The sequence below is a fragment of the Balaenoptera ricei genome, chromosome 13, assembly GCF_028023285.1.
Source record: "Balaenoptera ricei isolate mBalRic1 chromosome 13, mBalRic1.hap2, whole genome shotgun sequence".
NCBI classification, from domain to species: Eukaryota; Metazoa; Chordata; class Mammalia; order Artiodactyla; family Balaenopteridae; genus Balaenoptera; species Balaenoptera ricei.
In genome coordinates, this window is record NC_082651.1 from 6,231,190 (window position 1) to 6,246,352 (window position 15,163).

The following is a 15,163-nucleotide window of genomic DNA, read 5'->3' on the forward strand; positions in this document are numbered from 1 at the left end:
TTCAGTTAGTATCATAAGCAGGTAAGACTATAGCTCTCAGTATAAGAATTTCCCAAAAGTATACTAATATTAAATTTAGATTTGATCTGAACGCATTGAAGCCCCCAATAAAAGATATGATGAATTGGGAGATTGGGATTGACATATATACACTAACAGGTATAAAATGGATAACTAATAAGAACCTGCTGTATACAAAAATAAATAAAATAAATTTCAAAAAAAAAAGTTCTTTAAAATGTAAGATGAAAAAAATACTGTAAAAGGTACACCTGAAGAAAATCAAATGAGCAACTGTATTCCCCCATGTAACGCAACAAATCATTTATTTAACTTGGTATACGTCCTTCTGACCAAAGATAATAGATTTTGTTATGTTTTTTCAAATCCTGGTGAGTCAATAGCTTCTGTCTGAGATAAAGGAAAACTCCAGTCTTTAGTATCACATGGCAAAGGGCTGGCTATTGACAATGGAATCCCCCAATAAAATGTGAGAAGGAAAAACCGGTTTGGTCTAGTTCCTGATACCAATGACCTCACTGATAGCGAACAGTTTGTCTTTCTGGCGATAAGAAACTGTTTTCATGTTTAAAGAAATGACCTAAATGCCGTGATGACTAATACTGAGAGTGGGGAAGGTAAAGGTTTCAGGGAAGCAGAGACAGGCGGCCGGGTCATCAGAACCAGGAGGTGTTGAGTTATACTGACGAGAAAGGGGTAGACCCAAGCAGACAAATGTCCCCTCTTTTCTCCTGGTATGTAAGGCTCCCAGGTGCAGCTCCTCTGAAAGCATCTGAGATGCCAGGCCCAAACACCTGCTGCAGGCACTCCTCCCAACAGCCAAAACCTAGAAATAACTGTGACGTCTATCAGCTGGCAAACACAGCCCGTCCATACCCTGGACACCATCCAGACATGAAAAGGAACAAACGACCACGCTCAGCGGCATGAACGGACCTCAGAGGCATTATGCAAAGTGAAAGGAATCATACACCAGCGACCACACGTGGCATGATTTTATTTATATGCAATGTTCAAAAAAGGCAAATTTACAGAGACAGAAAATAGCCGGGCGGTTGTCTGAAGCTCTGGGATGGAACAGGGGTTCACTGCGAGAGGGTAGGAGGGATCTTGCTGGGGCGATGGAAGTGCTGAACGCTGATCTGTGGGGACAGTTGTGCCACTCAGCACATCTACTAAAAACCCTTGAAATGCAGGCTTGAGGCGGGTGAATCCCGTGATATATAAAATATACCTCAATAGAGCTGTTTAAAAGAACAAACCTGCCGAACAAACTTCCGTGTCTCCTGGAGGCTGGTGCGGAGCGGGGGCGAGCCTGGGGACGCCCACCCGGCACACCCGCACGGCCCCCGCCCCTGGGTTGCGTCTCCCACTTTAAGTATCAGCACTACGGCACTGTTCCACTCCTGTTTTCGTTTCTGTTGCTGGCATTGCTGTTTTTGTGGTTACTGCTCCGGATGAAAAGTAGCCCACACCTGAACAAAACCACAGGTGTGAAATCAAAGACGCAACCTCTAGCTGACTCCTGGTCCGGGGCACTGATCACTTGAGTCACAGGGGTTCATTCCCATAAAAATGAGTATCAGGTAAACAGAAGCATAAAGAGATCAAGGGGAAGAGACGACGGCACAGATTGTTACTATCAGGTTTTGACCGCTACAATATGGATGGAGCAGGGACTTCCCTGGTGGTCCAGCAGTTAAGACTCCACGCTTCCACTGCAGGGGGCACGGGTTCGACCCTGGTCGGGGAACTAAGATCCTGCATGCGGCAAGGTGCGGCCAAAAGAAAATAAATAATAAAATAAAATGCAAGGAAAAAATGGGGGGACTTCCCTGGTGGCGCGGCGGTTAAGACTCCGCGCTCCCAATGCTGGGGCCCCGGGTTCGATCCCTGGTAAGGAAACTAGATCCCACATGCGTGCTGCAACTAAGAGTTTGCATGCCCTAACTAAGGAGCCCATGTGCCTCAACTAAGGAGCCGACCTGCCACAACTAAGACGCAGTGTAACCAAATAAATAAATAAATAAAATTTTTTTTTAAATGGATGGAGCAAAGAGAAAAAAGTTATAATCTAAGTGCCCACTGAGGGGACACCAAAAGTGAGGCAATTTGCACAGAACCCTGAGGAGATCCTCATTTGGAAGCAACTGATACCAAATGAAGTATGAGGCTAAAATCAGGAGAGGGGACACTTAGTGGCACAGCGCCCCAGGCCCCCTTTCTCTACCTCACAGTCTGGCGGCCGCCCCACGTCACTCCACACCACTAGGAGACCAGAGGTTCAGGCCCTGAAGAAGCTGAAGGAGAAATGCTCCAGATGTGATGACAGAGGAGGGAAAGCGGCAGGCCACAGGGCTGCAAAGCTAAGGTATCAGACGGTACATCTCCAGCCTCCTTCCTCCACCTGAGCCCCACAGGCCAATCAACACATGCACGGCCCCTAAGCAGGAAAAGCTTCTGGGAGTTCTTCTTAGAGAAACCCCAAAGAAAAGCCCTTCAGATGTTCAGCAGTGGGGTTCCCCATCCACGAGAATATACTGGGCCCACCTGCACTCCCTAAACTGAATTATCAGCAGTCAGCAGCCTCCAAGTCACTGCTAGTGCCTCAGTCAAATATGAGCAGAGTCACCCATCTCCAAGGATTTAAGGACTATCTTCAGCGTTAAAGACAAAGACCCCGGACTTCCCTGGCGGTCCAGTGGTTAGGACTCGAGGCTTTCACTGCCGAGGGCCCAGGTTCGATCCCTGGTTGGGGAACTAAGATCCCGCATGCCACATGGCATGGCCAAATAATAAATAAATAAATAACCCAAATAAACAAATAGGAAAACTGAAATCTGGAGGAAATGGGGGGGGGGGGGGGTGGAATACCGGAGCACAAGAATACCAACCAAAAGAAAATACCTGTATCTACACTCAGTATCCTCAGAGAGATGAGATAAATTCACGAAAGAATAGACACGGTTTTTTTTAATAAAAAACCTGTGAAAGAGGGTTTCTCTTATAAATTAAAAATATGACAAAGCTAAAAATTCAATAGAAATATTGAAACGGAAAGTCAAAGACACTTCATAATAGTAGAACAAAAAGACAAAAATAGAGGAAAAGATAAGAAAATAAATCAAAGAGGTGACTAACAGGGCTTTCAGAAAGAGAAGGCAGGGAATTTGGAGGGGAAGAAAAAAAAATTTCCCAGAAAAAAAGGGCAGCTCCTAAGAAAAAGAATTAACCAAGCACCTGGAACAGTGAATGACAACACAAGACACTCATAAAATCTAAGAACACCAGGAATAAAGAGAATATCCTAAAAGCGTCCCCAAAGAGGTTTAAAACAGGTCACACTCAAAAGACCAATGACTTCAAAATTCCAAGAGAAAAATGAATATTCACCCTAGAGTATTTTCCACCCGCTAACATATAAATCCCACGTAAAGGAAGAACAAAAGCATTTTGGGTCACCCAAAGACTTAAAACCTTTACACCCCAGGCACCCTTACTTATAAAGCAACTGGAGGATGTGCTTCAGGAAAGAAAGACAGTACACCAAAAAAAAAAAAAAAAAAGAGACTGTGGCATCCGGGAAACAGATGGTCCAGGGGCAGAGCTATGCACCAAGGTGGGAGGCCAAGCATAGCTGGCCAGCTCCCCTCCAGGGAGAAAAAAGCGGAACCTACAGGTTATCTGAAACCATGAATCATCTAACGTGTTTAAGTGTTTAGAAAAACTGTTGATAAAGGCTTAACTATGCTAGGCACTTGATACAACTTTCAGGGCATTTGAGGTGGAAAGTAATGACAAGTACCTAGAAAACTAAGCAAACGAAAAAGGCAACGCAAGGGGGAAGGAGTGTTTAAAAAAGAAAATGTAATCATATTAGATTGCTTGGCTCAGAGATAAACAGTGTAATACAAACAATTGTCATTTTAACCCCAAATTATGATATACTCATTTAAGGGAGGGGAACAAGTATAACAGCTAATTCTTCACATGGGACCACTCCAGTAGTTCAAGAGCTGTAACCACCGTCACAAGAAGTCAGTAAGTGCACAAAACTGATAAATCAAGAAAAAGCCATGGAAGCATCTAATTTAGAAATACAGCAGTCAATTTCAAATGGAGCAACTAAAAGCATTGAAAATAGATGTCCCTTGGGAATAGGACAACTCCAAGTTTTGATAAGAGAACTTTAGTTTGTCACCCAATTGCAACTATGTGAATTCCTAACTTTGGCAAGTGTTTGAAGGTCCTGTCTAAGTTTTTAAGTCATAGCATAAAAGTGAGGGCTTTTTCCTTTTTAATAATTTAATAATTAGTTAAAATTAAAAATTGGATAGGAAAACCTGTCAACACTTGGCCACATCTGAGATACCTGCAATGCCCCAGGGATGGAGGGCCAATTCCGCAGAAAGAGGGAAGCAGCCTGGGCTCCGGCTCCCTCCTCCTCGTGGACAAGGCCCCCAATTCTCTCGCTAATGCAACACATCAGCCCAAGGGCTCACAGAGAGCCCTGTGCAGACTCGACCCTGCCAGTTCAGGGCTCCCGCAGGTCCGTTCTGCTGACTGGGGGGCAACCAGGTAACTTCAGAAACTGACAACTGTGGAAAAACTTTTATAGCAAGTTGACAGGGTGACATGATGTCCTTTGATTCTAATAACAAAAAGATGCTGTATATAGAAATGGATAAACAACAAGGTTCTGGGAATTCCCTGACAGTCCAGTGGTTAGGACTCCAAGCTTCCACTGCAGGGGGCCCGGGTTCGATCCCCGGTCAGGAAACTAAGATCCCGCATGCCACGCAATGCGGCCAAAAAAAAAACACCCCACAAGGTCCTACTGTATAGCTCAGGGAACTACATTCAATATCCTGTGATAAACCGTAATGGAAGAGAATATGAAAAAGAATGTGTATATAATATGAAAAGAATGTGTAATATATATAACTGAATCACTTTGCTGTACAGCAGAAATTAACACAACGTTGTAGGTCAACTGCACTTCAATAAAATAAATATTAAAAAAAAAAAGATTCAGGCTGGCATTTTCCGTGTCTACTTTTTCACCTCGCTTTTCTGGTCACGTGTTTGAACTATTTCAGCCCTGCGGAGGCTGGAAAGCTCTCTGGGGTCGGGCGCATGGTCTGTGTCTGGGTGGAGGGCCTGGGGAGACAGAGCCATCACAGGATGGTACACATCTGATGTTACACATCTGGCACGCTGTGTCCACCCCGTCTTCCCTGCACCCCCAGAGGGTAAACACACTGCCTGCTTCCTGCACCGCTGTGTGGACACGGACCACGCAGGCAGGGCCCAGCTCGGGTAGCAGCACAGTGAATACTGTAAGCGGCAGGAAACCAGCCCTGTATGGTTAACTGGTGTCCCCAAATTAGTTCTAAGTTCCTCATAATGCTACGCAGATGTCAGAGTTTCTAAGATCCCAGTTTTTTAAACTTTTGAGAAGTCCTAAAACTTACCATTCCGTCCTTCCTTTTGAAATTCTTACAGAAAACAGGGCCTCGCAACTCTATCCCTGCCAACACATCACTCACTTCTCTTCTGAATGATGCCAGCAGACTTTTATTACTGAGCCAGCCTCCTAACAGAATATCATAAAAACCTAAGACTTTGGTCACTGGTAATATAACATTGCCCTGGTCTCCATTCTCTTCCTGGCCATCCCTCCCTAAGTCCAAAAAAATGTATCCGGATTCAATTCTTGTGTTATCATATTATTAGAGCAAAATAACTGTCAATGAAATCTTCCAAAAGTACTTGGGAATCTCTACCCTCTGATAATCACGTCCCAATGACTATGTAATCAGGTCCCAAATTACATATTAAATATATCTTAATATTTTAACACCGGTTATTCAGAGTAGTATTAAAACCAACTTGAATTCACAAAAAGTCTGTTTGTAGTAAATATTGAAAGCAATTATTTGCAAGTACTTTACAGGATGACCCACAAGCCGCTAGCTATATACCTAGCTACTTGGGCGAGAAACAAAGTTTTTAAAACACTGATTTTTAAAAGGTGAGGTGGTGACCTAATATTGTTTTGACCCGTAAAATTATCACAAATTCTAAATAGGTAGTGTTTGACCCTGAGAACTCACTGTAGATTAAGTTCTTGACTCCAACACAGTGAATGGCCACACAGTCTGAACTTTTGTACATTTTCCTTTATAAGATGAGAGGGAAGCTTCCAGGGTATCACGTATCAGTGCTGCCCTCTGGGCAACAGTCCTGCTTCAGCACCGGAACCACCTGGGTCTGAAAGCAGTGCACTTGCACAATCATTTACATGCACTGCTATCTGCCAATTTAAATCATTAGAATAGAGAAAAAGTGAAAGCACCATTACTAACGATAAGAAGCACAGGCATCTAAACTTAGTGCAGCTGAGAGATGGAAAACACTTGATGCTCTGAGGGTGGGCAATGTCTTGGCTCAAGACGCTGTTCACAACCAGGTGAAAGTATTTATTTACTAAGAAAGCAAAGAAACAAAAGACCATGTATGAAATGCATGTGTCAAAGCACCCATCTCTAGGTTAAAATGTATTTTAGTTTATAATATTTTTAGTTCCCTGGGAATGAAACTCCTTAGATTATTCCTTGGCTTAGCACACCTGTTCAGGGATTCATTATCTCCAAAGCAGGATATATTTTTTCAGAAATCGTCTTTGCTTTTCAAAGGTCAATCCACAAAAATCTATGAACACACACACTGTACCAAAAGTGCCCCCAGATAATGTCAATATGTAGAAATAGACATAGATCCAAAATTGGTCAAGAAAAAAGGCAAAATACAAGTTTGCAAGCTATGCAAATAAACACTGTATTACAGAGTTTCAAGCAATAAGGAGTTAAAAAACTATCATGAGCAGGGTTTTATCTGGTGGTTGGTTTTTCTGCAAGGCTTTTGATGTTCCTGATTTAGTTTAGGGCCAAAACAGTTTTTGGAAGTCTGGGTTGATATTTTTTAAGACAGCCACACACCTGTGTGTGTTCAACAGGGTTGGTTCATCCCCCCTCCCTTAACCCAGGGCCAGAATCCCTCCAGCGTGAAGGAACTCTGTGTCTCAGAACAAGTCTGTACATGCCACTCAGAGGCCGATCAACCCTCCTCCTAAGGAAAACATCCAGTTCTACAAAATTTATTTTGCCCCAGTGGATGTCTTTACCTCCATTTAAGAACAAGAGATGTCACCCTCACAAAGCAACATTTGCAGAACGCCCCTCCCAAAAGTTTAAGTGCTTGCTCCAAAATGTTACAGTGATGATCTTTAAAAGCTACACAATTTACATGGCACTTTATTGCTAAGCAATGGAAAGCAATTTTAGCACTTTCACAAATCCCAAGGCTCCTCCTAATCCAGCAGGCAAACAGTGGACCCGTTTTAAAGGGTCACACCAAAGCTTTCAGAGAAGGTGTGAATTTAGCAAGGAGGGTAAATTTAGCAAGGAGGAAAGCCCCAGAATTCACCCCAAAACTCTTCTCTCTACTGCCCTGCCCCGGCCTTCCTTCCCCTCCTCTCTCCTAGACCACTGCCCCAGGCCAACCACCTTACCTGTTCCTTCCCCAAAGTTCATCTGACCAAGTCTCCTACTCCCAGGGATCCCCAATCCCGACAAAACTTTCAATGGCTCCTCAGTGCCAGGGAATGATGGACCTCCTCAATGCCAACACGAATAACCCCTCCTCGAGATGCCCACTACCCCCAAGCCCTACTACCATTCCCAAAGGTCACCCTCAGTCCTTTGGCCACACATACCCCCCTTTCTTCAATAAAAGAGGGGGACAGCATTAGCACAGCGCCTAACAGGTGGCCAACTCTCAGGTTAGCTCTGCTTACCATCTTCGGGCCTAGGGTAGCCTCCTCCTCAACCTTCAAGGTGTCCAATCCACCAAGGCCCTCTCCTCCAAGGACAGGGTCAGACAGGTTCAGAGTCAAGATGCTCTCTCCATCTGGCCGGTGAGTAAGCCCTGACTCCAGGCATTGAGCCTGCTGGGTTCTCAATTCCCTAACTTCCCCTCGGGCCCCCTGCCATGCCATTCCAGATGCAGGACTTTCCTGCCTTTAGCCAAGACATTTTGGAACACTGGCCACTGGACGCCTGCAAAATGCAAAATAACAGTAGCCACCCCAAGAAAAAAACAAAAATGGCCAAATAAACGTTAAAAATAACAAACTCCAAAAACACAGAAACAAACTTTGATCTATCATTTCTGGTTTGGATTTTTCACATTATCATTTCTCCCTTTGATGAAAATAATTAAAATTCACTGTATCTACTCAACATGCACAAGATCATCTTATAGACACTTCTTTTATAAATATATGGTACTCTGAATGAAACCCTGTGAACAGAAATTCACAATTGTTTTCACATTTTAATTTATGAGTATCCTTCCCTATGATCCCTCAGAAACCTAAAGCCAAAAATAAATTTCTCTAAATAGAATACAGCCTGTGTCTCAACTCCTTTTTTAAAGATAAAGTTACATACTGTTCAACTATACCCAGACTATTTACCATTTTTGTCAGAGATGGAGAAAATTATAAACTATCCCCAAGAAAGCCATTTTCATAGAACATATCAAAACTCAGAAAACTCCCTCTCTCGACTCATTCACTTCATGTAAACAGTCTTCTAAAAATAAGCAACCACTATCACTAAAAAAGTTCAAAGAAAGAACAAAAAATAGAAAATATAACAATGAAATAAATTAGGACTACAGGTTGTTCAGCTTACAGGTGTTTCACCTAATGTTTTAAAAAAAAAAAGCTTCTTTATAAAAAAACAAATTAGACACAAGTATTTTCCAAACTCTGATGCTAGTCACACCAATGGATGTTTAGCAACGGTAAACAAATGCTACAGGGTCAATAATCTAATCCCAAAACCACCATATGCAAATCGTGCCAACAAAAATCCTAAACTCCTAGGCATGATGTAAACGGTTCTAGAAAGTACACATTTAAAGAGAAAAGAGAATGGAAATGTTAACTGTCTCTGCTATTTCCACCATCTCTAAGACTAAACTTCCCAGGATCAGTTCATAAATATGAAAGAGCTTCTCATGATAGTAAGAGAACATGTATGAGATAATCAGGAAAATGTTCACACTGAACATCTGAAACAAGCTTACGGTTACCAAAGGGGGAAGTGGGGGGGATAAATTAGGAGTTTGGGATGAACATATACAAACAACTATACGTAAAATAGATAACCAACAAGGACCTACTGTATAGCACAGGGAACGCTACTCAATATTCTGTAATAACATATAAGGGAAAAGACTCTGAAAAACATATATATATATATACACACACACATACATGTCTATATATATATATATAAAACTGAATCACTTTGCTGTACACCTTACTAACACATTGTAAGTCAACTATACTTCAATTTAAAAAAACCTGAATATTTGATAGGAAGGAATTAACTTTTTTGGTGTGAGAACAGCATTGAGACTATCTAAAAAACAAAAAAAGATACATACTGAAGTATTTATGGGTGAAATGGTATCTGGGTTTTATGTGAAGATAATGGATGGAGGGAGGGAAGACTACAGACAAAACCAGATTAGTCACGTGCTGGTAACTGTTAAACTGGTGATCTCTCTCTCCCTAGTGTCTGGTTCAAATTCTCCATAATAATAAAACAACTGCAGGCGAGCAAAATCTCAAGCACTCTTGCTCGTGATTGTATGGCACGGTTGCACAGATTTCTTAATTCCTCGGGTTTGCATAATTTGTGAATTTCTCCTCAACTGTACTGACTTTACAGGGAGAGAGCCAGAGAGCCGGGTCACTGCCACGATCCCCAAATGTTGAGGATCCCAACTTCCCCCAAATGTTGTGCTCAGCAAATCTATCTCAAAAGATTGGGGGAAGAGGGGATGGAACCAACGGGGGAAGGAGGAGGGGAAACCCTCGGCAGTGAACCTGCCCCACGTGCTCCTATAAAGAACCCCCAGCTCTTAAACCCTTTAAGACCCATTCAGGTTTCACTGGCTTCTGGTTTACTTCCCCAGCCTTCACATCCACCCTGACCAAAGAAGAGCCAAACAATCCAACTACTGTGTAACCAGGTCAAAAACAAGCTCTGGCTAGTTCACTTGGATGAGGGCACACTCACCACTCGGATTTGGCCAGAAAAACTGGGTTAGAAAAAACCGACTGGTGCTTAAACAAACACTGGGGCTCGGGAAAGAACATCTTTCAGCCAGTTAGCAGACCACTCAGGGAGCTGCAACACAATCTTCTCCAAAAATTTCCAAAAGCTTCCAAATTCAGTTGAGGCCGGCAGGCTGAGCTCACAGGGCTCTCTTTCAAATTCAAAAATCTGGCCCTGGCCCCAACAGTTAACCAACAAAACACATGCTGATTCACTTGAGATCACCTCAGAATACTGACTCCATCCAGTTCAGGCCACAGGCCGGGACACAGCCCAGGCCAGGGGAAGTCAGGGCTGGGGAGAGGCTTTCAAGAGACAGATAAACCCTATTCTCAGAGCAGAAAACAGACAATGGGATCCACACTTAATTTGGGCGAAGAAAATGTCTACAGTCAGCTTCCAACCCCCCCTCCATTTTTAACGAGACAATGACAATTCTTCACAGCGAACCACAAAGCCCTGCTTCATAAGATTTTTTTTTTTTTTTTCTATCCCAACCTTGTACCCAGCTAGAAAACACTAACTGCTACCAAACACCCCCGGTGCAGATAACTTTGAGAAAGCGTTCAGTAATAAGAAACAAATCAGGAGAGGGAGAATTTCACATTCTGTTTCAAACGTTCAAGGCCTGCGCCTCCATTACCTAGAGCTGCTCATAATCTCTAGAATGTGCACTGGATAAAATGCGCAGCACGGGTTAGGCTCACGAGGTGTCAGCTACTCAGGGCCGACTCAGAGTCTCCAGATTTGTTAATTTCATTTACCATCGGGGGCGAGGGGGCGGGTATTAAAAAAAAGAGAGAAAGACCTGGGGTGGGTGTAAAATCTGGGCACCCTCTCCACTCCTGGGCTCTGCCTCATTTCTGTTTCAATTACACACCTGTCAAACAGGTTATTCCTGGAATTCAGACCGTATAATCCTCACACTGTAATTCTTCCTGCTCCTGTTGCCCAAACACACACCGTTCCCCGGTTCCCCAAAACATGTACCCATCAGTAGAATGTACGCTGCTTATAAAGGAGAAGCAAGTAGCACCGAACTCCGCTCCCTGGGCGGCTGGCGAGCATTCAAACGAGGGAACACGAAGACAATTCTCAAGGAGGCCAAGGCAGTGTTTTGGGATAATCACAAGCAAGGCCTGCCTCTACTGAATTTTAATTAACACACCAACTCCGAAGGCCAGATCTGGGAAAGACGAGAAAAAATGTAGGCTGTCTGATGCAAAAATGCTTGCCCATTTCATGGGAGAAAAGTGCATGCCTAAGAGTGGAGCTTATTTCCTTATCTGAGAGCCAGGAAATGAGGTCTTTTCAGGCCAGTGTGCATATAAACTCTGCTGAAAAACAGCGGGACGGCGAGGCGAGACCCCTCTCCCAACTTCGGCCGAGCGGCGTGGCCTCCGGGCGGCGGCGTGTCCATCAGCCTCCCCGTCGCCCCCGAACCAGAAGTTTCAACCCGTCCCCGGGAAACAAAGGAGGCGCCCGCACCGACCTTATAGACTTGTCCGTAGGTGCCATTTCCCACCACTTCCACCAGCTCGAAAATCCCAGCCGGATCCTGGACGAGAAGGAGGGGAGGGGTGAGCATCGGAAAGCAGCACAACAATGAATAAAAGAAGCGGGGCAGCGGGAGAGAAAGGGCGGCGACCGAAGAGGTGGGCTTCGCCCGGAGCGGTCGCCAGCGCCCGAGACCCGCGATGGGCGTCGGGGCGCGCGGGGTCGGGGTCCCGGGCGGCGGCTCCGGCGGAGGGTCGCACCCCGGGCCCCGCACCCGCCGACGCGGGCAGACAAAGGGGCCGCCGCGCCCGCGGCTCTGCCCGCGGCGGCGCCCGAGCCCCCGGCCGGCCAGGGCGCGGCCCCGGCTCCCCGCGCCCCGCTCCCGGCTCCCCGCGCCCCGCTCCCCGCGGCCGCCACTCACCCGCAGGGAGGACAGGTCGATGTCCACCAGACTTTTTGCAGGGGAGTCGTTCGCCATTTTCCCTTTTTGCCACCCAAAACCCGGCCACAATCAATCGGTCTCTGGTGTGTTTCTGGGAGTCGGAGGCCCGGCGGGCGGCGCAAGCCCGCGGGCGAGGCCGGGGGCGGAGGGCGGGCGGCCGGCGGCGCTCACTCCATGGCCGGGGCGGCCGGCAGGACCCCGGGCGTCGCCCGCGCCGCAGGCCCCGGCCCCGCGCCCCGCCGCGCGCCTGCACGAGCGGCCCGGAGCAGGGGCCGCGGCGCCGCCGAGAGTGGAGCCCGGAGCGCGAGGCCGCCAGACAAAGATGACCGGGAGGCGGAGGCGGAGGCGGGCGCGCGGCGGGGGGCGGCGGCGCGGGAGGAGGAGACACGGAACACCGAAAACGTATTCTGAGGAGAGCAAACAGCTCCCCCTTTCCTCCTCCGGCAGGAAAAGCGGGCGGAAGCGCGCTCGCGCCCGGAGCCGGCCCGGGCGGGGGGCGAGGGGCGCGGCGCGGCGTGAATATTCAGCAGGGGTGGGGCCCGGACGGCGGCCGCGCGCGGGGCCGGGTGCGGGGTTGAGTGAGCGGGAGGAGCGCCCGCGACAAAGGGAAACCGGCCCGGACCCCCGGGCGGAGGGGCGGAGGGGCGGGCCGACCCCTCCCTCCCGGAGCCCCGCCCCGCCCCGCCCCGCCCGCCGCGCCCGGCTCCGCCGGGATCCCCGAGGAGGAGGGTCCTCCCGGCCCCGCCCCCGCTCCCGCTCTTCCCATCCCGTCCCATCCCCCACCGCCAGATTCTGGCCCCTTAAGACCCTCGCTTCCGGTTTCCCTACCTGGTTTTCTTGTCCTTTCTCTTCTTTTCCGGGCTAAAGCGGTGGCCTGATTAGGTTGGGGCTTCACTGAGCATCCCTCGGCTGCCGGGTCCCGCCCGAGACTTTCAGCGGAAACTGAATCCGGAGCAGCACCTCCAGCTGCCTCGTGCCGAGGAGCACCTCGCTCAGTAGCTGAGCACCGTGTCAGGGGCCAGGAGTCCTAACCCAGGTTTTGTGCCTAGAGATCACTGAGGACCTACAGACGGGCTTCTTCCGGCAACTCTGGAAGCTAGTCAGCAGTTAGGCGGTTTCATCCTGTTAAACAAGAATATATGGTCTGCACAACAGTCATTGTATCACTGTCACTCCACTGTCCAAAACTTTCGATGGCTCCCTATTCCCTCACAGCGGGTTCTCAAACGTGAGTGCCCGCCCGGGAATCACCAAGAGAGATTGTAAAAGCATGGATTGCCGACCCCACCTCCAGACTTTGTGATTCAGCAAGTGTTGGGTAGGCCTGAGAACTTGAATTTCTCACAAGTTCTCAGACGATGCTGAGTTGCTGTTAACAGGGATCACACTTTGAGAACAGGGGGCCTCACGAAAATCCAAGGCCCTTCTACTTTGGGCTTCACAAACACCATCATCCTTGTCTACCAATTCTGGGTTTACTTACAGTATCAATTTAACCCCTCCTTTAGCCTTAAGGGTGATGTTATCCTCATTTTAGGGATAAGGAAACCAAAGTACTGAAAGCCGAGGAACTTTCCTAAATTCCTTAAAGGCATAGCCTGGAAGTGGAGGAGGGATTCTCACCAGGTCAGCCTAGTCCCAAAATCCAGGTCTCTGATTCGGCCAAGTTAGTCTTCTACCCAGAATATGTTTAGCACTCTCCTGCCTCCCAAAAGTTTGGTTTCCAAGATTTTCTTCTTTTTTTTTGTTTTTCTTTTTTTTTTTGATGTGGACCATTTTTAAAGACTTTATTGAGTTTGTTACTACATCGCTTCTGTTTTATGTTTTGGTTGTTTGGCCGCAAGGCATGTGGGATCTTAGCTCCCAAACCAGGGATTGAACCCGCACCCCCTGAATTGGAAGGCAAAGCCTTAACCACTGGACCACCAGGGAAGTCCCTCCAAAATTTTGGACTGTGAGAATCTCTCATAAGGCTAAAATATATTCATGGACTCCTGGAGTCTATTGATTAGGAAAATCATAGTAACCAAAGCGTTCCTATGAATTTAGTGGTACCTTTAAATAATTCTGTTTTTTAATCTACCAACAGCGATGGAATTATCTATGAGTATAAAATAAATAATTTACTCAGAGAGTTAGATTGGTGTACATGTGAACTTTCAGACCACAGTGCTAGTAATAATATTTTAGTAGTATTTATTATTAATAATAGGTAACAGGTATTGGGTCCAAACAATGTGCTAAATCCTTTACGTATACTATCTCCTTATTCTTCACATTAACCCCAAATGGTAGGTACTCTTACTTTTCCCACTTTACACATTAGGAAACCAACGTCTAAAGAAATTAATTGACTTGCTTGGTGTTCACAGCTGAACCCGATGCAGAAACTCCAGGACCCCCCAAGCCAGCCTCCTTCCACGGGTTCACAGCCTCAACTCTAACCTCATGACACTGAGACCAACCCCAGACCAACCCCTTCTTTGCCTAGCCAAATTCTCTTCATCACCTCAAGCTCAATTCAGAAACCAACTCCTCTTGCTACCAGCTTTCTCTAAATCTCTCTCCTAAGCTGCTGTTTCCCATATTACCATTGTGACAATTATTTCTTACTTTCAATTCAGTACCTTTTCTTAAGTCCCTACCCAGGGCAAGACACTGGCTTAGCCCTTGCCCAGGATATAAGGAAGATCAGGACAGAGCTTACAATCTGCTTCCCTCAAAGAGCTTAACAATCTGCTAATGGGTGTAGGACAGTTTCATAAATCGCTATTATTAAAGTCGGAACATTATAAATTCTAGCTAGCTGGAAAGAGCACCAAACAGGTCTAGTGGAAAGTATGCTGTATTGGGGGCAAAACTGAACCTAGTTCTATTATTTACCAGTTATGCAAGCTGACACCTGTTACTTAAGTTCTGAGCCTCCGTCGTTTCCTCTTCTGTACACTGGTTAAAGACGGGGGTTAGGACAGTTAAAAGGCCATCTCAAGAGCACAGGCCAGGGTAA

General features: G+C 46.4%; 1 protein-coding gene across 33 annotated transcripts in view; it reads right to left on the reverse strand.

Moving 5' to 3' along the window:
- Positions 1–12,341, reverse strand: part of MAP4K4 (mitogen-activated protein kinase kinase kinase kinase 4) — a 170,622-nt gene extending 158,281 nt beyond the window's left edge. For 19 of the 33 annotated variants that reach the window (XM_059943100.1, XM_059943084.1, XM_059943072.1 and 16 more), the window contains exons 1-2: positions 12,136–12,341; positions 11,710–11,775 (exon numbers count right to left, since the gene is read on the reverse strand). In XM_059943100.1, the coding sequence (XP_059799083.1) occupies positions 11,710–11,775; positions 12,136–12,192 (123 nt within the window). In that variant the 5' untranslated portion in view covers positions 12,193–12,341. Of the gene's footprint in view, positions 1–11,709; positions 11,806–12,135 lie in introns of those variants that run through there. The other 14 variants (XM_059943099.1, XM_059943085.1, XM_059943088.1 and 11 more) reach the window with 2 other exon arrangements.
- Between the last annotated feature and the right edge of the window lie 2,822 nt (positions 12,342–15,163).